Source organism: Manis pentadactyla, chromosome 5 (genome assembly GCF_030020395.1).
Source record: "Manis pentadactyla isolate mManPen7 chromosome 5, mManPen7.hap1, whole genome shotgun sequence".
NCBI classification, from domain to species: Eukaryota; Metazoa; Chordata; class Mammalia; order Pholidota; family Manidae; genus Manis; species Manis pentadactyla.
The window spans coordinates 149,484,695-149,508,102 of NC_080023.1; the positions used below are offsets into that span (position 1 = coordinate 149,484,695).

The window sequence follows — 23,408 nt, forward strand, 5'->3', positions numbered from 1 at the left end:
GGAGGAGCCTTCTGCTCAGGCCAGAGTGGGGGAGCTCTGTGTTAGGGATGCGTGACAGGGAGACAGCAGCACCCAGCCCTGTCAGCTCCCAGCCCTGTGCACAGCTTCCAGCTATCTGCTTTCTTACTCAAACCCAGGCCCCCTCCACTACCTCGCTATTGGGGTCCCCCCCTTGTGAGGTACCAGCAGGCTATGGCCTCACCTTGAGCATAAAGGCTTTATTGTCACCTTTGGGTTCTCAGGCAGGTGGGGCTGTTGCATGTCTGGTGGGCAGGGACTGTCCTCATGGCACACTAAGTTGACGGCAGTGCTGGGACCAGTCCTCAGGGCTCCCTCTGCCCTCCCTCCCCACCCCACCCTCGATGCCCTTCTGTGGCTGGGATTGGTTGAAGTGGGCCATTCGTCTACCCAGCTGGGTCATTTGCCTTCAATGAAAGGGTAAGTGCATCCCCACATCCCCTCATTAAGTGCCTTCACCCTGTGCCCCCTCCTGCTCAGCCCTTTCTACATTTAACAGTCATCCTTGGGTGGTCAAGACCACACCCAGGGTGGTCCTACTACCCATCTCTCCAGGCAGCTTCTGTTTTTCTGCAGCACAGGGCTGCCCTGCCAGCTCCCTGTGCGGGCTGATCCCATCAGTCAGTGCACTGGGCCCTTCAGGCGTGGGCTCTGCACACCCATCTTCATCCTGCTGTCCCTCCTTTGGTGGCCTTGCTTGGCCTCTCCCAGTGGCTTCCACTCCCACCTCCAACCCCCACCCCCAGTTCAGGCCAGGGCTCAGTCTCTGATGCACGCTGCTTCAGGGTCACGTGCTCCCTACGGGTGTGCCTTCTTAAAATCTAGCTCCTTGACCTCAGTCCTTGGCAGACCCCTTCAGCCTTACAGTCAGCAGACCAGGACCCAATCCCAAAGCCAGAATCTTCTGGATGTCCCCACCCGTCCTGCGACCTCATCTCCCCGGACAAGAGGGCGGGGGAAAGGGGCCCTGACACAAGAACAAGCAGGTTCTTCTGCCAGAGCCAAGCGGAGCCTGCTTTCCAGACCCCTAGACCGAAAGAGGGCGGGGCCTGGCACCGCGCCTGCCCGCCCTCAATTAGAAAGAAAGTCAATGGCGGCGCGCACTGAGCGATTGGTGCTGACGTCCACGGCGGTGACCTTAATCTCGGTGTCGCCAAACTGCATGGCGGCGCGGATCTCGCGGCGGCCAGGGTGCGCGCCGGCGGCGTCGGCGCTGCCCTCTGTGGGCTCCAGCTCGAGGCTGAGCGCGCCGCACTTGCGCACGCCCGGGTCGGTGATGAAGCGCGCGTCCTCGGCAGCGCAGCAGTACAGATTGATGAGCACGCGCCGCTGGCCCGGGCGCGCCGGGCAGTAGCTGCGCCGCACCTCCTCGCCCAGGGCCACCGACTGCTCGGCCGCCACGAAGCGCTCAAAGACGTCGGTGCACCAGCGGCGGCCGTCGCGAACCAGCAGCTTGTCGGGAGGGTGGCGTCCAGCCACAAAGCGGTTGAGCACGCCCACGCCGTAGGTGAGCGGCGAGCGGCGCACCCGCACCACGCCCGGCGCCTGCCCGAAGAGCACCGCACCCTTGAGGATGGTGAGGCCCACGTCGTGCGGGACCACCACGCGCAGGCCGTGGGCGCCCAGCGCCGCCTGCACCGCGTGCTGCAGCACCGCCGACTCGGCAAAGCCGCCCACTAGGAACAGCAGTTTCACGCCCTGCACCTCGGGCCGCGCCAGCAGCGCCTCTGCGGGTGGGGGTAAAGAGAAGGAGGGAAGGAGGGGAGGGAGAGAGCTGGAGCCGCCGAGGCCATCACTATGCGGCCACTGGCACCACCCCTCTACCCTTCTGTCCTTTTGTATCCTCCTGGCAACTAGAAGCTAGCCATTTCACTATAAAACGGTAGCCTGGTACTGGGGGAGAAAAACATGTCCTCCTGGGTTCTACCTCCCCAACACTACCCTCCCTCCTGCTCGCGCGCCAATGTGGAGGGTGTGAGATAAGGATATGCCTTTACACCTATTAAGTACCCATTGCCTGCTGTGTGCATGACATTGTGCTCACTCTCTAGGTAGCTCATTTAAATCCCTATGATAACAGTTTTGGGAACGCAATACTATTGCCCCTTTTTATAAATGAGGAACCTGAGGCACCACGGGTTCCTTAACTTGGCCAGACTACACGTCACCCTTACTAGCTCTTACTCTCCACCTCACTGTGTCCTCCAGGTGTTTCACATGATTCTGGATCTCATTCCAGTGAATGGATGTGTGGAGGTTTCCAGGCGGGCACTAATGGGAATTATTCCCTCATCTGTGTTTATGTGGGGTGAATGGAGGACCTAAGCTCAGGCACTCACCTATGTGCTGGATGATCCCACTGACCGTGGGCTGAAAGAGCTCGTTCATGGCCTCGCAAGACATCCTGAGCATTCCCTGTGAGGACCACTTCACGAAGTTCACACTGTAGATGACGAAGAAGGAGGCACAGGCCCATGGAGCAGTCAGGGTCTGGAGTTCTACCCCTCCCCTCCAGGCCAATGTGCCTGGGCACTGATGGCATGTTGTATGTTATCCCAAGCCTTCTCTCAGGAGCTTTAGCTGCTGGCCAGCTCCAGTTCCAGGCATGAAAACCCAGGAAAAAGCCTCCCTTTGGCTTTGGCCAGAGGAACCATGGCTCACTTGGCTGGCACGTGTTTGTGTGTGTGTGTGTGTGTGTGTGCCTGCATGTCTGCAGGCAGTGGGGAAGAGATAGATGCCGGCCTTTCCTCCAGGCCCAAGATTCTCTTGCCCGAATTTGGACTACAAATTCCAGCTGGGGTACTCACAACCCTCTCTCCCCACTGGTGCTGGCATGATGTGTGCACGGGGTGGATCAGGTGCACCCCCACTTTTCCCTTGGCCCACACCCTCCCTTGTAGCAGCGTTCCCCCTCCATAAACCCTGCCTGAGTCCCCGCTCCCCGAACCCACCTGCTCCTGCGTAGGGCCGTTTCCACGTTGTGGCCTCGCTGCTTCCGGTAGAAGTCGATGAAGGAAAAGGGCAAGGAGATATTGAGCGCCCCCGCACGGTGCGGGCCTGCAGTGCGTTTGCGGGCCTCGAAGGCGATGGTCAGATCCACCCAGGCTGCTGGCCGTTGCCTTTTGAAGGTGGAGATGAAGTCCTCGCCGAAGATGCGGCCCAGCAGCTGCTCGAAGGCCAGGTCTACGCCCACCGCGCCATAGGGGCCGCCTGCGGTGGGGCATGGGGCGAAGTTGGCTTCAGCGCCGACTCTGCCGCCAGGGGACGTTGGTGGGCCAGGGTGCACTGGGTATCAAGGGCACTGCCAGACTACTCACCAGACGCCTTGTAGAGCTCTTTGAGGGTGCCATGGGGCTGCTCCAGCTGGTGCACGGTCAGGTCCACCGTGCCTCCCCCGCAGTCTGCCACCACGTAGCGGTCTCCTGTGGTGGTGAGCGTGAGCATACACTCATGGGCTGCCTTGCACCTAAGCTTAGTTCTGCGCCCCCTCCAGACTCACCCAGTGTCCAGCCCTGCCTGAGATCCCAAGCCCTGCCTGCAGGAGAACTGGGGTGAGGGTGGGTTGTAAGGGGCTTCATGTGATTGAACCTCAGTTTGCGTGGTAGGGGCGCAAGGTGTGGGAGAACATGTTTCCAGGGCTGTGCAACTCCCAGCGTTGAATCCCTGGGAGGAGTGGGATTTAGGGGCACAGCTGTGGGGGGGCGGTGAATGCAGGTGACTGTGAGGGGATGGCCAGGTCAGGTAGAGCTGATGGAGGAGGAAGGGGCGGGGCTTCAATGGGTTGGGGCAGATTTGACTTGGTGAATGTTCCCTTGCCCCCTATCAGCATACGGTGCTCCTTCAGGGCCCAAAAAATATCCATCCGCCGCACCTGCTTGCATCTCTGCCCACAGCTCCCCGACACCGGACTCCACCAGGAAAGTGCGGCTGTGGCGGGACCTCCGCAGCTGCTCACGGGCTGGGGGTCAAGGGATAGCAGGACAGGGAGGTTAGAAAGAGGTACCTCCCCTAGGGTGCCCACTCCTGTCCTCCCACCAGGGCCCTCTATGAGCACCTGGGGCAGCTAGTTCTCCTGAAACTCCTGCTCCACTCCCAAGTGGGAGAGGGCAGTGCAAAAACCTCAAAGGGTCCTGAGAAACCCCATAGGTAATCTCAGGGGCTATAGCCAACGACAGAGCCCAAGTATTTCTGGCCGCAGGGCCTTCCCTTAAGGCAGAGGGCTCAAGTCACGGCAAGGTCAGGCTTTGGAGGAGCTGTGGGGTTGGGAGGTCTTGGGGAACCCAGGGGAGCTCAGGACTTGGAACTTCACCTCATCATGGGAGCTGGCACCTAGGAGGGTGACCCAGGTTAACCATAGCTGTCTGGGTGCCCAAGTCCAGCAGCAGGAGCTTGAAGCGGATGTCCGGGAGAGGCGTGGCTGATTCACTGGCTGTTCAGGGGGAAGCTCCTGAAGACTTTCACCTTGGGCTGGGTGGGGGCTGACTTCCTCCTTTGCCAGGACCCCAGCACCTCTCCCCAGGATAGGCTCTCTCCCAGCTCTCAGACTCAGGGCTGGGCTGAGATCTGTGCTCCTCAGACAATGCTCCCCTAGGGCAAGATGAAATGTCTGCCCTCGATTAGGCTCCCCGAGGTCAGGGCTGTGGCTTCTCCCTCAGACTGAACTCTTCCAGGGATGTTTCTGCCCTCTCAGATTGGGTTGGGGGAGGCTCCCCTTCATGCTGGACGTGGTGGAGCCTATGGCCTCAGTGACCTCTGACCCTCCAAGGGTGAGTGCCTCCAGGCCCACCACTGGGTAGTGCCCCTGGGGGCAGCTTACCTTGCCGGAAGCTGGAATCGATGGAACGGCGCTCGCCCAGGCGTCCGCTGCCTGGGGCCCTGCTGCTGAGATCCCTGAGCTGGTGCAGACGCAGCTTGCGGCAGTAGACAGAGGCAGCCTCAGGCTCCAGGGCAATGAGTAACTGCTCTGCATCTTCTCTCGACACCAGGCCGGCCTGGAGATGGATGTTAGGCAGGGCCAGGGAGCATCATGGGTCAAGTGTCACACCTAAGATGACACCCTGGGGCAGGAAACCAGGGCCTGCAGGGCTCCCACCTCCTTCCCATCACACTCCATCCATTCTAGGTCTCTCACTCTTCTCCATGCTGCACAAATTTGAAGCTGCTTCCACAGTTACCCTGTGACCAGGCTGAGGAAGGGCATGGCCATGGCCAGGAACACCCTGGGGTTGCCCAGCAAGAAGAGACCCTAGACAGAGTGAAAACGTAAAGCACCTGGGATCTGTCCTTCTAAACTGCCTAGGCGGCCTGGGTTGCAGCAAGGTCCCCTTCACAGGTGCAGGGCTGGCCATCTGGGGACTGGCCGAGGGTGCTACTGGGGACTCTCAGCACAGTGCGTAATGGCCAGACCATCCATCAGAGGTAGGGGGGGGGATCCCCTTTGGCTCACTGAACCTTTTTCCTCCCCCAGGCTGGGGTCAGACAGTGGCCACAAGCCTCCCCACTTCCAGGAGAACTTTGTTCCCAGGGAATCTGATATAGGAAGAAATAAACTCTTAACAGTGAAATTCCAGGCACCAAGGCAGGCCAGATAGGGGAGAAAACCCTTGGGATCTGTCACTTCCTGCATTAGGATAGGGGACCCCTGTGGGAAGTATTACAATTTTGTGGGATCCCCTGGATTCTGACCAGGTCAGGGGTGGGGATGGTGGGTAGGGAGTCTTCCTGCCCGGGGCCAGCCCTTCCTGAGCTGGCAGCCAGGGAGCAGTGTGGGAGGAAGCAGGGCGGGTAAACCGACGAGGAACACTAGAGGCGGGGTGTTTGTTCTGGCTGGGCACAGCCTTGCTTTCATCCTGGTCACTGCAGAGGGCTTGCCCACTGGGCTCGGCTCCTTCCAGGGATGAGCAGAGCCCCCTGCAGACCTGGCACCTGGGGAGAGCCTGGCCCATGGGTGTATGTGTGGGGGTTGGGTGCCCTGGTATCCTTCAGGGGGGTGCACAGGTAGGCCTGAGATCCCTTTTGGAGATCCTAGGGTGTCCCCCAAGGCCCTAGGGGCAAGACCAAACAATTAGTTTGCTCTGGGAGGTTGTGGCTCCCTCCTGCATCTTGTGTCCACTGGAGAGGGTGCATGCCTGAGCTGCACCCCTCTTTCTCTAGACCTTTGGGCATCTCTTACGGTAGGAAACCCAGTGAACACTGGGCAAAATCACCTCCCTTCATAGTTTCACAGTCCTATCTCCCCTGTTCAAGAACTTACAGTGTTTGGGGCCATGGTGGTGGTGGGGTCTTGAAGGTACTGTAGCCAGCTGAGGTGGCTGTTAGTGGTGCCCTGCCCAGCTCCTGTGTGTTGGCTGCTATTGGCTCACAGCTGCCCCCTTCTCTGGAAAACTGCCCTCAACTGAACAGAAACCACCTCATTGGAAAGGTTTCTCCCATTTTCCCCAGCAACAAATGATGGCCTGATATGGATGTACAAAAAGCCAGCCCTCTGGCCCAGTGTGGCCAACACCAGGGAACAGTTCCCCTCCAGAGCTCTCCGTGCCATCAGGCTGAAAGCTGGATTCTGCTTAGCCCTTTCTCCTGTCCTGCCTCCCCCACTCCCTTTTCTCCTGAGAGTCCTTCACTAGACCCCATGATCAAGAATCCCCATCTCGGGCCCTGCTTCTAGGAAACCTGACTTAAGAACCTAGCTAAGCTGGCCTGGGCTGTGCCTCTCGTCCCTCTGCTCTCTGTTCCTGCAGGCCCACCCCCTCTCCTAGGGGCAACAACTCTCCAAAATGCCTAACAGGGGATGACCCCATGACTCAGTGGTCCCAAGGGCAGTGGGGTGAAGGTGGTATGTGGCCCGCCAGCGCCACACCCACTGCTCTGCCTGCAGATCCTCACCAGGTAGGCAGCCTCCCGCATGAACTGCTTGGCCGGCTGTTTCCAGATGGCAGGCACCGTTAGCACCCAGCGCACCGTGTCCTTCTCTGGCAGCGATGGGCACTGCTCCCTCAGCTCCTGGAGCAGGAGAGGGCAGTGTGGGGAATGGCTGCCTTGGGCTGGAGCCTGTCTTCAGTTCTCTGTGGCAGCTGGAGTAACTAACCCAGCCTCAGGAAGGACTTCCCAGCTTTCCTGGAAGAATTCCTAACTCTCCCCTTGCCACCCCCAGCCCCAGCACCAGTATGGCCAGTGCAGGCTCTACCAGAGTGGAAAGCAGAGGACTGGAGAGGATGACCTCTGACCTCTGACTGTGGTTACTCAGTGGATGGCCAGGGGATGAACTGAGGGGACAGGATGGGCTTAGGGTCCCGGGTCCCAGGGGCGGGGCTGTAATCCACCTGAAGGGCATGTTCCTTGAAGAATCGTAGGGCATGAGCAAACACTTCCAGGGCAGGCATTTTCTTTCCATTTACAGCCTCCAGCTGGGTCTTCAAGGTGAGATCCTGGCAGGGGCACAAGGTGGCTGCAGGAGGCCATAGGTTTGCCCCCATTTCCAATGACCTCTCTCTAAAAATCACCCATTTCCTGGTGCTTCCCCTCTCTGGCATCATCCCACTGTCACTAATCTCACTTTAGTTCCGTCCCCAGCCCCTGCCCGCCAGGCCCATCCCATCTGCACCCTTTAGCTTTGCCCACCTCCATTAACCCCCACTGTTCCCCTCTTGGCCCCATCTCCCTGGCTGGAGTCAGGTTCCAGCCAGAATGTGACTTACAGTGGTACTGTGGATCTTCATCTTAAACTTCTCAAAGTAGAGCCAGTCCCGCGCCTCCTCAGGGTCTAGGTCATGGTAGTAGTCGCGTGCAGTGTAGCCAAAACTGTGAAAGGCTCCCTCTGGGGTCACAAGCAGGCAGGTGGGGGTCTTCTGGTGGGCCACACCTGGGTCCCCACCCTCCCATTTCCTGTGGAGGCACAGAGCTGTCAGTGAGGTCGTGGAGAATATTCCCTTCCTGGGGCTGGGTACTGGCTCTGCAACCAGCTTTGTGACCACTTAGCCTCCCAAGCCCCAGTCTTCCCATCTGTAAAATGGGAATAATAATAGTGCCTACTTCTTAGGGTTCGTGTGAAGATGGCACTTGGTATCCACTTACATCTCCATAAATGCTGCTCATTGGGTCCTCCCTTTCCAGGGAGCCATGGGACCCAGCAACATTCTCAGCTCGTTTCCTCCCATGAGGTGACACCATCTGGCTTCACCTCCCTGTTCCCTTAACGACACCTGCCCCATATGGCCTCCTAATTTCTCTCCAGGGCCTTGGCAGAGGCCTTCTCCCTCCCAGCCAGCCAGTTCACCCTCCTCTAGGTTAGTTCCTTCAGCCAAGCTCCTTCAAGGCATTCATGATCATTCCTATCTGACCCACCTCAGCAGCTATACCCCAGTCGACTGCACCCCTGGCAGTACCCCCAAACCTGAATGAGATTCCAAACCTCCCTATCTGCAGATCTCCACGTAGAACTCCCTACTTGGTTCACTAGCCGGGCAAATCCTGCCTCCTCTTCCTCTGCCTACTCTGATGCCCTAACTCCTCTAGACCAAACTCACCACCACCACCACCTTTTGGGGAAGGAACTAGGAATCCAGGCAGAAGGAACAGCATGTACAGAAGTTAGAGGTGTGAAAGAGCAGGGAGAACTGGCTCCATATGCAGCAGGAGAGAATGCAGGAATGTTAAGGTCAGCTAAGGAAGAGCATCAAATGCCATATCAGAGACCTATCTGGTGAGTTTTAAGTAGGGAAGAGAAGAGGCATGTCCATATTTTCCTATAGAAAGGTCACTGGTCCTCATTTAGCAATAGACTGGAGGGAAGGGAGGATAGGGAAGAAAACCAGGGAGGAGACTGCTGCAACTGTCCAGGTAAGAAAGGGTGGGGTTGAACTTAGGGGTGCTGGCCATGGAAAGCAATGGATGAGTATTCCAGAGATACTGGGGAGATAGAAATGACAGGGCTTGGAGGCTGGTAGGAATAGGGAGGGCTTGGGAGGAGGCCAGGATATCCCCCAGTTAGTTCCTGTGACTGTCACCTCCACAGGACAGAGACAGTGTCCTCAGCCCCAGAATGGGGCCCAGCATAGCCTCAGCAGTGTGTGCTGACAAGCGTGCCAGCTGGGATGCCCTGTAACACCTAGAGGGCTGTAAATGCACAGAGCCTTTGTAGCCTCAATGGATGTGGAGGGAGCAGAGAAAGGGGGAAGACAGTCCAGGCTCACACAGGTCAGGTCCCTTGTGGGGGCAGTGACCCTTCTGTCTGTCTCTCCATCCACCCTTCCATCCAGCCTCCCAGCCCCTGGGGAAGCCCCCTGATCCCCATCCCAGTCTGGGTTGGGAGTTTTGGGGTTTTCTATAGGAGTCTTCCACCTACTGGCTACAGCCCCACTCCAATACATTCAAAGAATCAGTGTCTTGAGGTCTGTATGGCAGTGTCAAGCAAATGTTTTGTTTGAACAAAACTCGACAACAGAATGGATTTTTCAAACATCTCTTTCATAATAAATTTTTAACTTGTCAACTCAGTTAACCCTGTGATCTTCTGTGTCCTTGCTTTTCATTTGAGATGTTGGACCTAGGAACTGCCTCTAGGAGTCTACTGCATAGAAATCCCAACACAAGTTTTCAAGGAAGGCTTTTCACCATAGCACTTTTTGTTACAGTGAAAAATAAGAGGAAAAAAACACCTAAAACTATTGATAGAGGAGTGGATAAATTATGACACGCCTGGACTGTGGAATACTGTGCAACCATTAAAAGAAAGTAGTGGCTCTGAGTATTGACATGAAACATTTACAAAACAGTGTTGAAAGTTTAAAAGAAGGCAAGTTGTATAATATCCCGCTTTTATTAAAACACCCCACCTATATGTGCATACACGTGTGCATGTTTGTGTACAAGCATACCTCATTTTATTGCGCTTCACAGATACTGTTTTTTACAAATTGAAGATTTGTGGCAAAACCTGTGTCGAGGGAGTCTATTGGCACCATTTTGCCAACAGCATTTGCTTACTTCATGTTTCTGTGTCACATTTTGATAATTCTCATGGCATTTCAAACTTTTTCATTATTATATTTGTTGTGCTGATCTGTGATTAGTGATCTTTGATGTTCCTATTGTAATTGTTTTGAAGCACCACAAATCACATCCTTAAAAGATGGTGAACTTAATCCATCAATGTGTTTGTTCAGAGTGCTCCACCGAGCCATTCCCCCATCTCTCTCCCTCTCCTCAGGCCTCCCTAATCTCTGAGACAATATTGAAATTAGGCCAGTTATTAATCCTACAATGGCCTCTAAGTGTTTATGTGAAGAAGAGTCCCACGTCTCTCATTTTAAATCAAAAGCTAGAAATGATGAAGCTTGATGAGGAAAGCATGTTGAAAGCTGAGACAGGCCAAGAGGAAGGCCTCTTGCATCAAACAGTGGGCCAAGTCATGAATGCAAAGGGAAGTTCTTGAAGGAATTGGAAGTGCTACTCCAGTGAGCACACGAATGATAAGAAAGTGAAGCAGCCTTACTGCTGGTATGGAGAAAGTTTCAGTGGTCTGCATAGATCAAACCAGCCCCAACATTCCCTCAAGCCAAAACCCAATCCAGAGCAAGGCCCTAACGCTCTTAAATTCTATGAAAGCTCAGAGGGATGAGAAAGCTGCGAAGAAAAGTCTGAAGCCAGCAGAGGTTGGTTCATGAGGGTTAAAAAGAGAAACCATCTCCCTAACAGCAGAGTGCAAGGTGAAGCAGCAAGGGCTGATGTGGAAGCTGAAGCTTATCCAGAAGATCCAGCTAAGATAGTTCCTGAAGGTGGCTACGCTGAACAACAGATCTCCAATGTACATGAAACATCCTTACAGTAGAAAGTATATTTGCAGCTAGAGAGGAGAAGTCAATGCCCGGCTTCAAAGTTTCAAAGCTGGACAGGCTGACTCTCTTGTTAGGGGCTAATGCAGTTGGTGAAGTTGTGTTGAAGCTAATGCTCATTGGCCATCCCGAAAATCATAGGGCTCTTAAGAATTATGTTAAATCTAGTCTGCCTATGCTTATAAAATGGGAAAACAAAGCCTGGATGACAGTTTACAACATGGTTTACTCAATATTTTTAGCCCACTATTGAGACCTACTGCTGAAAAAGAAAAAGATTCAAAAGATTACTGCTCATTGATAAAGCACCTGGTCATGCAAGAGCTCTGATGGAGATGGACAATGAGATTAATGTTATTTTCATGTCTGCTCACACAACACCTATTCTGCAGCTCATGGATCAAGGAGTAATTCTGAACTTCAAGTCTTACTTGATACACATTTGTAAGGCCAGAGCTGCCATAGATTATTTGGCATATTTACTTTACCATAGGTCCCCTGATGGATCTGGGCAAAGTAAACTGAAAACCTTCTGGAAAAGATTCACCATTCTAGATTGCATTAAGAACATTTGTGACTGTAATTGGGTAGGTGGGAGGACTTGATAATGGGGGGATCTAGTAACCACAATGTTGCTCATGTAATTGTATGTTAATGATACCAAAATAAAAACAATTGTCATGATAAAAAAAAAGAACATTTGTGATTCATGGGAGGAGGTCAAAATATCAATATTGTCAGGAATTTGGAAGAAATAGATTCCAACTCTCATTGGTGACTTTGAGGGGCTCAAGACTTCAGGAAGGAAGTAACTGAATATGTGGTAGAAACAACAAGAGAACTAGAATTAGAAGTGGAGTTGAAGATGTAACTGAATTGCTGTAGCCTCATGATGAAACTTTAATGGATGAGGAGTTGCACCTTATGGATAAGCAAAGAAAGTGGTTTTGTGAAATAGAATCTACTGGTGAAGATACTGTGAATATTGTTGAAATGACAACAAAGGATTTAGAGTATTACATCAACTTAATTGATTAAAGAGTGGCAGGCTTTGAGAAGATTGACTCCAATTTTGAAAGAAGTTCTATTGTGGGTAAAATGCTATCAAACAACATCACATGCCAGAGAAATCATTCATGAAAGGAAGAGTCAGTCAATGCCACAAACTTCACTGTTGTCTTATTTAAGAAATTGCCACAGCCAATCCCAGCTTCCATCAATCGCCGCCCCAATCAGTCAGCAGCTGTCAATATCAAAGCAAGACCCTCTGCCAGCAAGAAGATAATGACTTGCGGAGAGCTCACATGATGGTTTGCATTTTTAGCAATGAAGTGTTTTTAAATTAAGGTATGCACATTGTTCTAGACATAATACTATCTCACACTTAACAGACTACAGTTCAGTGTAAACATAACTTTTATATGCACTGCAAAACCAGAAAACTCATTTGACTTGCATTATTGCAATATTCGCTTTATTACAGTGGTCTGGATTGAATTAACAATGTCTCTGAGGTCTGCCTCTACAAGCCCAGAAAGAGATTTGTGTATTCTACTGTATGTTTTTTATATCTCAATAAAATCTTTTAAAATTAAAAACAAAGCCTGACATTTCCTGCAGAGGGCAGGGGGCTGCTCCGATTGATGGCCTGGGGCTCATCCTCCAACATTTTGTTCCCGTGGGGAGCTCCACACCAGAGGAGGAAGGAGCTCTGATGAGAGCCCAGGTCTCCTCAGTGACAGCACTCCTGAGACCAGGCCCATCCCAGGGGGTGAGGCCCACCGTCAATCCCCCAGCCAGCTGCCCTCACCTCATCATGTGGATGGCCTCAGGGTCATTGGCAAAGCTGAAGGCATAGCCACTGGATGTGGTGCCAAAGTCGATGGCCACCACCACAGAGAAGGAGGCTTGCTGGGGGGCTCGGGCCTCGGGCTTCTGCAAAGGCAAGACCTAGAGTCAGGGAGCAGCCCGAAGGCCAGGCGGACTGCAAGTGAGACCCTACCCTCCCCTGGCTCTGTCCAGGCCAGCCCTGGCCCAGCCCCACCTGCTTGCCTGGGCTCCGCCACCTCCCAGGCTCCAGGCTGAACCCTGGACATGCCAAGGCCTCTCCAGTAGCTCTGGAGCTTTTGGCTCAAGCCCCTGCTTTCTTGCTCCTAGTTCTCTATCCACCATCTGCCTGGGCTGCCTGAGCCCCACCCCCACTTCATACCATGTCACAGCCTGGGCCCAGTTGGGATCAATTTCACTCCAGCAAGTAGATCGTAGCGCATGGACCTGTGTATATTTGCCTCTCTTGCTCTTGCTCTTTGTGGCCACAATGACACAGTGTCTGTCTGTTTTGTGGCAGAGAAGAGAAGCCCATGCACATGCCCAGAATAGCCCCTGACTTCTCTCAGGCCAGGCCTGGGCTCCCTGAGAACAAGGGGGTTCCCATGCTGGATCACTACATGACGCTGGAGCACCCAGGTGGGGCTACCCAGGGAGCTTGTGGGGGCTTATATCCTGGATACTTCAAACTAGTAGTTTCCAAGCTGTTTTTAATGTGTCTCCTCTTCTCCAGAGATAACTTATATTCAGGTAGGGCTGTGGTGCATGGGGCAGTTGGTGGGGGGAGCAACTCTGGGAGGCCTGCTGAGGACCTAGAAGCTACACGCTCAGAAGTACACCTGCTCCAGCCAGACCAGCCACAGTGGCCCCGGGGTGTCATCCTGGAGGGTGGTTGTTGGTTACATGAGGCTAACCTCAGCAGAACTGGTACCACTACAGTCCAAGGTCTCCTACGGTTACCCCTTCTGGCAGGAACACGACAAGAGTGTGCAGAGGCAGGAGGCATGGCGGCACCCCCAATCCAGCCCAGGCCCTACCGGGCCCTGCCAGACACCAGGCCTTGCCCTCTGGAGCTCAACCGCCGCCTCCACACCACCCAGGCCACCCACCTCCCAATCTCTGCTCCGGGCTTACTGGGGACTGTGACGGTGTGAGGGGGGCAATGCCACAGCTTTCCTGGGTCCTCGGGGAGCCGGGCGGGCTAGGAACCGGGGACCGCTCTGGGCTGGAGCCTGCAAAGAGAGGGCAAGTCACTCTGGCACAGTCAGGTAGGGGGTTGGTGGCTGGGCTGCAGGCCTGGTACTGGGAGGTTCTCCATCAGTAACCTCCCGGGCCGAAACAAAGGCCACCCTGCTGAGGGAGGGAGACTAGCCCGGGAGGACAGGAAGGAGACTGAGGTGGGGGAGGGCTGAGGACCTGTTATCAAAGGCCGCCTATCCGTCACCTGGGGAGGGGAGAGACTCAGTCCAATGATAGAAGGGCAGGAGAAATGGGGGACTGAGGGTGAGCTCCTGTGAGGGTGGAGGTAGAGAAACCAGAAAAGATGGGAGAACGGCAGACCTGACCGAGGGAGGTGGGGCTGCTCCCCGCCGCCTCAGAGATTGGCCACATGGGTCTCATCAGACCCAAGGGAACCACCCCCACTCCCCCACCCAAGTTCCAGGACAGGTCAGTGCTGGCTGCCTGGTGAGAATCAAGAGAAGCAGCATCTCCCCTAGCCAAGCCCTAAGCTGAGGGGTGTCTACAACACTAGGAAGTCAAATTCCAAGCCCTCCTTCCCCATAACACACGTAGACTTGCACCAGCATTTGGAACAGGAGGCCCCATGGAGACCACTCGTAGGCCCAGAACTGAGCTGCGTGCTCCTTTGATGGGGAGAAGCAGCCCACAGCCTGGCCTGGAAGTTCAGGCAGTGCAGGGACCTGCTTGGAGGGACATCCCCCAGGTGTGGGCTTTGCTGAGGCCCCTTGGAGGGATACTGGAGCTTCCCTGAGACTCATGCCTGGGGACAGGGAGACTGGCCAGGGAGGTGGATGAGGCCTGGCGTGAACACCCATGGGCAAATCAAACCAGTCTGCTTAGCTCCAGGCTGAGCCTGGCCAGGGCCTGTGCTCTCTCGGCAGCTGCCGTTCTGTGTGGCCCTGACGGGTCCCAGCCTTCCTTTGCCTTGGGCTACCCTGGGAATATCTGAGGGGCCAGGCATGAGGCACACTCTGGGAAGTGCCTGAACAGGGCCGGAGTCTATCATGAGGTGCTGGAGGGGCAGGGACATGGCGGTCACATTCCTGGGGTCCCTTTTCTCAGGCAGTCAGAGCAGCCTTGCACCCTGCCACCAGCTCCACTTGAGGGGCCAAACTGCTGTGGCTTGAGCCTGGGAAGGGAGGCAGGAAGGAAGGCCAGCCTGCCAGGGCTTTGTGAGTGGACTTCCTGAGGAGTGTCCCTCCTGCCTCCTGGCCTCCCACCCCCGCAGAGAACCTAGAGCCTGCTCCCAGGCCTGGCCGCAGGCAGACATGCAGGCGCACACAGAATTCTGTGTGCAGAACCACTTGCAGACAGACACACTCCCACACAAAGCCCTGTGCAGAGACCTGCCCACAGACAGACATACTCTTATATCACACAGACCCTGCATGAAACACGCATACATACACAGAGACCCACTCTGCACACACTCATAGATACATAAGGGGTCCGTGAACAGACCTGCCCTGTGAGTGTGTGCATGCACACACACACACTCACACAGTCCTGTGTGCACCAACCCTCCCTGCACACACACACACACACACACACACACACACACACACACACACACACTCTCTCCGGAACCTCTTTTGGGCGAGGCCACATGCAGCGTGTGGGTGGGTCTCAGTACCGGGATGAGTGGGGCGGTGGGTCAGAGCAGAAGTTGGGGGGTTCTTACCGATGTACAGCCCTTGCAGGCCCATCTCCGGAACCGCCAGCATCTTCACAGGCCCTGTGGCTGTGAACAGGAACAGACAAGCAGAATGGCATTTATGTGTTCCTTTGTTCCCTCGTTGAATGCTTATTTACTTTATTTATTTACTTCTGGCTGGAGTCCTTTGAAGCAAATCCAAGACACATGTTTCACCAATATATTTTTCAGCATCCCTTTCCAACAGATAGTCTTGTAAAAAAAAATATTGCCACACCACGACTACCATGTGCAACAAAATTGACAGTAATTCCCTAATCTCATCTAATGCTCAGTTCCACCATCTTGGCTTGTCTCACAACCTTTTTTTTTTTTTGAGAGGGCATCTCTCATATTTATTGATCATACGGTTGTTAACAACAATAAAATTCTGTATAGGGGAGTCAATGCACAATCATTAATCAACCCCAAGCCTAATTCTCAACAGTCTCCAATCTTCTGAAGCATAACGAACAAGTTCTTACATGGTGAACAAGTTCTTACATAGTGAATAAGTTCTTACATGGTGAACAGTACAAGGGCAGTCATCACAGAAACTTTTGGTTTTGATCACGCATTATGAACTATAAACAATCAGGTCAAATATGAATATTTGTTTGATTTTTATACTTGATTTATATGTGAATCCCACATTTCTCCCTTATTATTATTATTATTATTTTTAAATAAAATGCTGAAGTGGTAGGTAGATGCAAGATAAAGGTAGAAAACATAATTTAGTGCTGTAAGAGGGCAAATGTAGATGATCAGGTCTGTGCCTATAGACTAAGTATTAATCCAAGCTAGACAAGGGCAACAAAACATCCACGGATGCAGAAGATTTCTCTCAAAACAGGGGGGGTGAGGTTCTAAGTCTCACCTCTGTTGATCCCCAATTTCTCACCTGATGGCCCCCCTGCAACTGTGCCTGTCTTAGGTTGTTCTTCCCTTGAGGAATCTTACCCGTCTCTGGCTAACCAGTCATCTTCCGGGGCCATACAGGGAAATGTAAAGTTGGTAAGTGAGAGAGAAGCAATATTCTTTGAAAAGGTTAGCTTTTTACTTTTTTGCAGATTTATGCCCTGTGTCTCACAATCTTTTTAACAGTTGTTTTGTTGGAATCAAGATGATCCTAAATGTTTTTGGGTGCCCACTCTGTGCCAGGTGCTGGGGGACATCAGTGACCCAGAATGACACAGTCCCCACCCTGGGGGTCCACAGCCTGGTGGAGAAACTGATTATAATCAGATAATGACTGGGTGAAAATTTGAGATTACAAAGGATGCCCTGAAGATCACAGCTGGGTACAGGCAGGGTAGAAAAGCGAGCCTGGTAAGGTTGGAGAGAGCTGTTAGGCTGGGCTGACCCTGCAGGCAGGCCATTGTAGAGCCTATTTTAGACTTGGTTTTACATGAAGGGCAACAGAAAATCTTGACAGGTTTGAAGTGACAGAGTGGAGGTGACAGCTTGACTAAAACTGTGTTTGAGGAAGTTCCTCTGGCTGCATGGGGAGGTGGACTGCAGCTGGTCGGTGCCTATCAGGGCCCCAGGCAATAAGATGATGGTGCTGGTTGCGTCTTGAGAAAGAAGTGGAGACCTGTAAGTTAGTGGTTAGAACCAACAGGGCTGGTAGAGGATGGCTGGATTGCACATGGGGCATTAGGAAGGAGAGGGTGTCAGGGATGACACTGTCTGACTGAAGCCAGGAGATGGTGAGATGGAGAACACTGGAGAAGGCAGGCCAGCAGGGGGAGAGGGCAGGTGCACCAGCTGCAGTTTTGAAACTGCTGAAAGAACAGACCATGGCGCCAGATGCCATGTGGAGCGGTCAGAGAGAGAGCTGAGATGGGCATGTGTGTTTGGGAGTTATTGTTATGGGAGATTTGGCAGACAGCAGAAACGGGGAGAAACGGGGGGAGCCTGCGCAGGAAGACTGACTGGAGCAAGGTGGGCTGGCCATGGAGGCTGAGATGCCTGCTGTGGTTTCATGCAGACCTTGGGAGGAGAAGAATGTGAAGCTCAATGCCTTTAGAGGTTGTTGGATGACACTGGAGACACCCAGGCCGGCATTTGGGTGGAATGATGGAGAAGGGGTGGGAGACAAGCAGTGACCACAGGGCTGAGGACGGAACTAGCATTCAGGAAGCTTGGCTAAGATCAAGAGCTGACCTGTGGGCAGCTGCTGGAGGAACATAGGCTTGAGGAGGGGAGGATGGGTTTTCATTTCTTTCCTAAGATGGGAAGAACTTGAATTTGTGTCTGTGAGGTTCTGGAGGCCAGAGACAGTGTCCTCCAGGTCATCAATAGCTTTGTTACACAGTGTGATCAGTCTCAGGGCAGCAGCATTGCAGGTCCTGGGAGCTTGTTAGAAATGCAGACCCTCAGGTCCCACTGCATCCTACCTGCTGAGTCAGAACTTGCATTTTAACAAGATCCCAGGTGGCTCAGTGCACATTAAAGTTGGAGAAGTGCTGCTCATTGTGTCCCTGGACCAGTCTTCAGATCACCGATGCTACTGTCCTCGGCTGTGGGCCTGGTGTCCTCCCTAAACAAAGGTGGGGGCTGCTCAGAGCCCACTCCTTTTCTGTAACAAGTGGCCTGATCAGGAAGTTTTCCTAACAGAACACAGGCAGACACAGAGCTGGGCACTGTCACACCCATACACATACATGTACACACTCTTGCTCATGCATAGTTCACACAACCCAGCCCCATCATGGACAGACACCCAAACATGTCCAGGATACTCCCACACGGCGAGCAGTTTGGAGATTTCCAGACACACGCAATCCTACTGTCCTGGGAGGCACATGGTTGGCTGCCCAGCAATCAGAACCAGGAGAAAGATAGGGGCTGGTTGTGGGCACTTACAGAGCGATGCTGAGAAAGGGAAGGCAAATAGAGGGGGTGGGGGCAGGCTTTGTAAGCCAGGGACAGAAGCCCAGCTCAGGGCAATGGAGTGGCATGCTGAAGGTGGTTCCCACTAGCTCGCAGGGGCTGATTACATGCATCTCTTCCAAGTTCTGCATTCACCAACATTATGTTGGTAGCTTGAAATCAGCCACGGTGGGAGCATTTACACCACAGAAATTGGTGAACACTACAAATCAGGTAGTTTCTCCCTCTTGGAGAGTTGATTGTAAAACATTTACAGCATACTATTGGATCAAGACCATGAGGCAGAAGCTGGTTGCCGTGTTTGTACATTGTTTTGATTTTCCAGCAAAAACTTTTTGAGCATTTTCTTTGTGTCAGGCGCTACACTAAGTGCTGGAGAAACATGTGGCTGAATGCATGAGAGGATTTTCTGGACTAAGGCTACTGTGTGTGGAGGAGAAGCAATCTAGAACCACCAGGAAAAAAGACTCAGGAGTCGTCACTCTAAGCTGGATTCTATGTCCAAACCATGTGCCCATGATCTCCCCAGCTATCGTCCATCTCTGAGTATGGCATACTGAGTGCCCCTACCCTGGGATGTCAGGGCTGACAAGGGCCTGTTGTGGCACCTGGCTGGAGTGAATCATGTCACCACTCTGTGCCTAAGTGTGTTTCCTGCAAAATGGCTTGTGAGGCTTGTGAAGACCTGCAAGTCCAGGTAAGGAAGGTGATTGATAAAGGCAGGGAATCGGACAAATGTGAGCAGCGCTCTTTCCCTTCATGATGTGGATTCTAAATTTGCTCTTGTTAGAAGTTTTGGTCTTGTTGAGACTTATTTTGAGTTCTTTAGGGAGGGAGGGAGGAACTGAATCTATCTGTGTTAAAGAAGGAGGATCCTGCTGATACTTTGAGAGAGGGGATGGCCGCCATGGAAGCTTGCACACCATGTATACACACTCACATATCCAGAAACAGTTAAGGGGAATGCTCATCATGGGGCCCAGAACAACCTCAGCTCCCCAAAGCTATGCCTGGGCAGAGTCCACAGCTGGAAACAGGGAGGAGAGCAGGGTTGGGGTGGAAGTAGACCCCACCCCAGGAGCTGCTAATTTCAGACTGGTGATGTTTATGGGCTTGAGAATAATCGGGTGGGGCAGTTTGATTTACAGAGAAAGTAACTTCATTTCCTGGCTACAAGCACAGGCTAACCTCTGGCCCCAGCCTGACCCCTACCCTACTCATAGATAGACCCTTAACCCTGCCCATGGACTGACTCCTAACCTTGTCCGTGGACTGACCCCTTGGCCTCATACTGGCCTCTTATCTTCAGCATTACCCTGACCCCTGGCCCTGACTTCTACCAATAGACATGTTCTATCAGTCACTGGGAACCAGGACAGGGTATGGCTGAACAAGGTCTTAAAACCATAGACTCCCACCCTGGAGTGCTGCCCAGACTCACAAAAGCCTAGGACTTCTTGCCTGATTCGAATTCTCCAAGGATTTCTTCCTGCGGTGGGGTGTTAAGTCTGGGTACTTATGACCCCCAGAGCGATGGGTGGTGGGAGGGTTGTGATATTGCCAGATTGCAGAGCTTCACACATACCTGTTCTCCGCCCCTGAGGATAAAGACCTACCCAGAGCTTTACAGCTCCTTCCTTCCCTGGCAGGCTGCCTTTCACTTGGACCCTGCCTGTCCCATCCACAGTTTTCTGCTTTGCATTCTGCCAGACCTTTAATGGAAAAGGACTCTGTCAGCAGGCAAAGAGAGGCCACAGGCATTTTTCCCAAGCCACAGGTTGGGCCAACCAGGGCTCAGGGAACTGATCAGAGATGGCACCCAATGGAGAGGAGCTCTCAGGTGAGGGACCAGCAGGAGGCTGTGAGGTAGGGAGGCTGCCTCCTCCTGTGTTAGTGCAGGGGGTTGAGAGAAATGACCTCCTGTGGCCCCCGTCCCTGTCCTCAAATTTTCTTTCCATACATCCTGCCCCACCCCCTGGGCCCTCATCATGGGGCAGCCGGTTCATAAACAACCTCTGTCCCACAGAGTCCAGGGCCAAAGCTCTTCCCATCCTCTGCCACCAGTGTCCATCATCAGCCTTACCTTTGGGGGCTCCAGGCTGCCTCTGCTCTCACAGGGGGTCCACATGTTAGAGCTCTGCCCCTCCCAGGCTCTCTCCTGCACCCAAGCTTGCTTTGCAGACTGGCTCCACTGGCCTCACAGGGAGCTTAGACCGCAACCCACCTAGGCCCCTAAACTGGCCTCACAGAGAGAAACTAGAGGTCCCTGGTTAGGAGGCCAGCCTAACAGTCTGGAATCGTGGCACCCCCACCACCCAGCCATTCCCGACCTTCCCAGACCACAGGCCCTGAAGCCACTGCACCCCCCACACCAGGTACCCCCTACACACACGCACTCTCAACCCCAGGGTCTCCACCTCTGGCCTAGGCTATGACCTCTACAAGTTGGCTTCCTGGAGCAAACCCCAACCCTGCACCAGCTCCCTGCCAGCATAGGAATCTCTACAGCCGCCCAACCTCCGCACAGTGTGTGGGGTCCCAAAGCCCAGGATATGAGCCATGGTCGCTGCCCCAATTGCCTTCCCAAACCTGCAGTCCTGCTGGAGAGACGGACTTGCAGGTCTGTCCCCAGCCGGGCTCTCCAGGGTCAGAAAATGTGTGGTGCGGTCTCAACCAACAGCGCAAGACAGGACAGCAACCTCGCCGCCTTTCTCCCCTCTGGGAGCCCAGCAGCCCCGCGCCCCAGAACTCACCTCCGCCCGCCCGACAGCGCGCGCTCTGTCCAGCCGCCTCGATCCGGAGCCCGCGCAGCCGGTGGCCGTGCCCTGCCGCGATGGCCGCAGCCCTCGACGTGCGCCCAGCCCCGCGCCTCGGGCTCGCCCCGCCCGCCGCCCCCTCCCCCTCCTCCAGGCCGGATGGCCGCGCCGGCTGAGCCGCCGGGTCTGTCCGTGCTCCCGGCCCAGATGTGCGAGGTCGGGGCGGGGCCTGCCTGCGCGGGCCTCCGCCGAGGGGCCCAGCCTTACCCCGCGTCCAGGGCCCCTCCCCGCGCTGCTCCTGCGCCTCGCGGCCTGCGCCCCGCCGCTGCGCTTCCCTGGCCCGCCCGCGAGCAGCCCGGGAGGTGGGGCTGGGGGAGAAGGGTGAGGGGGGGACGTGCGGGGAGGGGAAGAGGAATTCCAGACCCCTCGTCGGCCTCCTGCGGCCCAGCTGCGGAGGGGCCTCCTCCCCGCCCCCCCACCCCCAACAGGACCACCTCGGGGCTCAGCCCAGGCCTGCCCATCAGCGAGAGCCTAATGGCTACGAGGGCCTTACCTTAGACTCCTCCAGTCCCCTGCCCCAGACCACCCCACCCTCCTGCCATCCCTAGCCTTACCTTCAAGGGTCAGGGAGGAGAGGCCGACTGAGGGTGAGGGCAGGCCCTTGTGCCCCAGGCTGGGGCCTAGCGCTGTCCTTGGTGAAATCTGAGGCAGCAAGGGAAGGGTTCTTACAAGCTGGGGCCCTACCCTGCCAGAGGGATCACTCAGAACTCATCCTGCCTTAGCAAGGAGCACCTAGCCCCTTCCCTGTTGGGGGCTCACAGCGTTCTTGTCCTAACCCTTGAGAGAGCTGGCCCTCTCCGGGATGCTGGGACGTGGCCTCCGAGCAGAGGGTTTGCAGGGTGGAGACCCCTTACTGCTAGGACCCTCGAAGGCAGCCAACTTGCCAAGTCCCCCGCCCACCTCCTGGTTCTGACAGGGCCTGGGCGTGGCCCCTTTCCTCCTTCCCAGTGTGCCCCCCGCAGAGGCTCAGGCTGGGCACTGTGGCATGAAGACCAAGGACTGCTTTTTAGCAAAGTCCCTCTGTGCTTAAGGGGTCTGGCCTCCTGTCTGTTCCCCTTCCCAAAGACCTCAGTTTTTGACCATCAGAGTTGCACCCCCATCCCAAACCTTTGCAGAGGCCGTTTTCCCCTGGAATACTTCCCTCCTCCTCTCTGCCTGTCTAAAAGGCTCTGCAGCTAACGGGTTCCCTCTCCTCTGTTTGTTGCCCTTATTATCGGGGTCACTGCCCCTGAAGCCCCCCTGTTGGGGGTAGGGGCTGTGCTGTACTGGACAGATGTGGGTATTGGTACCTAGCCAGTAAGCCAGTGAGGAATCCAATCAGTAACCTCCCCTGGCTGCTCCAAGTGTGTGTATGAGTGCATGTATCTGTTGGTGTGTGTGTCTTTGTGTGTCTGTGACTGTGTGTATATGTTTATGCATGTTTGTGTGTCCTGTATATGTGTGACACTGTATCTTATGTCTGTCTGTGAGTGTGTGACAGGTGTGTGATGGAGGCTAACCGGCCTTCAACCTTATCCCAGAGGCTGAACAAAGCCTGGGAGGGTTGAAGTGGCTATACATGTATGTGGGGAAGGGGCCAAGGGTCTGGCCTCTCAAACAGAGCCTGCCTCTTGTTTTTCTTTTGCCTTCCCATTCCCTGTCTTCTCCATCCCCACCCTCAGCTCCACAGATTGGCCTATCTCTGAGGCCATGGCAGCAGGCTCTGAATAGGAGTGAAGATTCATTTTGGGGGTGGGGGGGTCCCAACACCCTCCTGCTTGGCAGTCTTCTGTCCCCCCCCATGTCAGGCCCCCTCAGTTTGACTCGGGAGTCACAGGCCCCACCTTTGGGCAGCTCCCTCTATGACAGAAGAGGACAGAGAGTAAGCGAGTAATCCCAGTGAATCCTCAGTCCATGTTAGAGAAAGTCTGATTCACTTACTATCAGAAAGTTTGGGCCGAGGTGGGTGTGGACAAGGGTCCTGCAGAGCCCCTGCCCTTTACTGGCCTCTCTGTGTTCCTGCAGTCCCATGTCTCTGGTGTCAGTGTGGGCGCACCCACTGACCTCACTGTCTTCCTGCTTCTCCCTGGGTTCCAGAGGGTGGGG

General features: G+C 54.4%; 1 protein-coding gene across 7 annotated transcripts; it reads right to left on the reverse strand.

Moving 5' to 3' along the window:
- Positions 1-203: 203 nt before the first annotated feature.
- Positions 204-21,416, reverse strand: HSPA12B (heat shock protein family A (Hsp70) member 12B). 7 transcript variants are annotated; one of them, XM_036924588.2, is made up of 15 exons: positions 20,591-20,850; positions 20,124-20,219; positions 18,012-18,154; positions 15,598-15,657; positions 13,809-13,906; positions 12,658-12,782; positions 7,713-7,899; positions 7,338-7,442; positions 6,901-7,017; positions 4,835-5,009; positions 3,890-3,976; positions 3,336-3,440; positions 2,970-3,228; positions 2,358-2,461; positions 204-1,745 (listed from the first exon to the last, which is right to left on the reverse strand). In XM_036924588.2, the coding sequence occupies exons 4-15, from the start codon at positions 15,638-15,640 to the stop codon at positions 1,090-1,092; spliced, it is 2,061 nt and encodes a 686-aa protein (XP_036780483.2). In that variant the 5' UTR covers positions 15,641-15,657; positions 18,012-18,154; positions 20,124-20,219; positions 20,591-20,850; the 3' UTR covers positions 204-1,089. The 7 variants fall into 7 exon arrangements, with proteins under 7 accessions (XP_036780483.2, XP_036780482.2, XP_036780486.2 ...); XM_036924587.2 differs by having other exon boundaries at positions 18,012-18,193; XM_036924591.2 differs by lacking the exons at positions 20,124-20,219; positions 20,591-20,850 and adding an exon at positions 21,261-21,398.
- Positions 21,417-23,408: the final 1,992 nt, after the last annotated feature.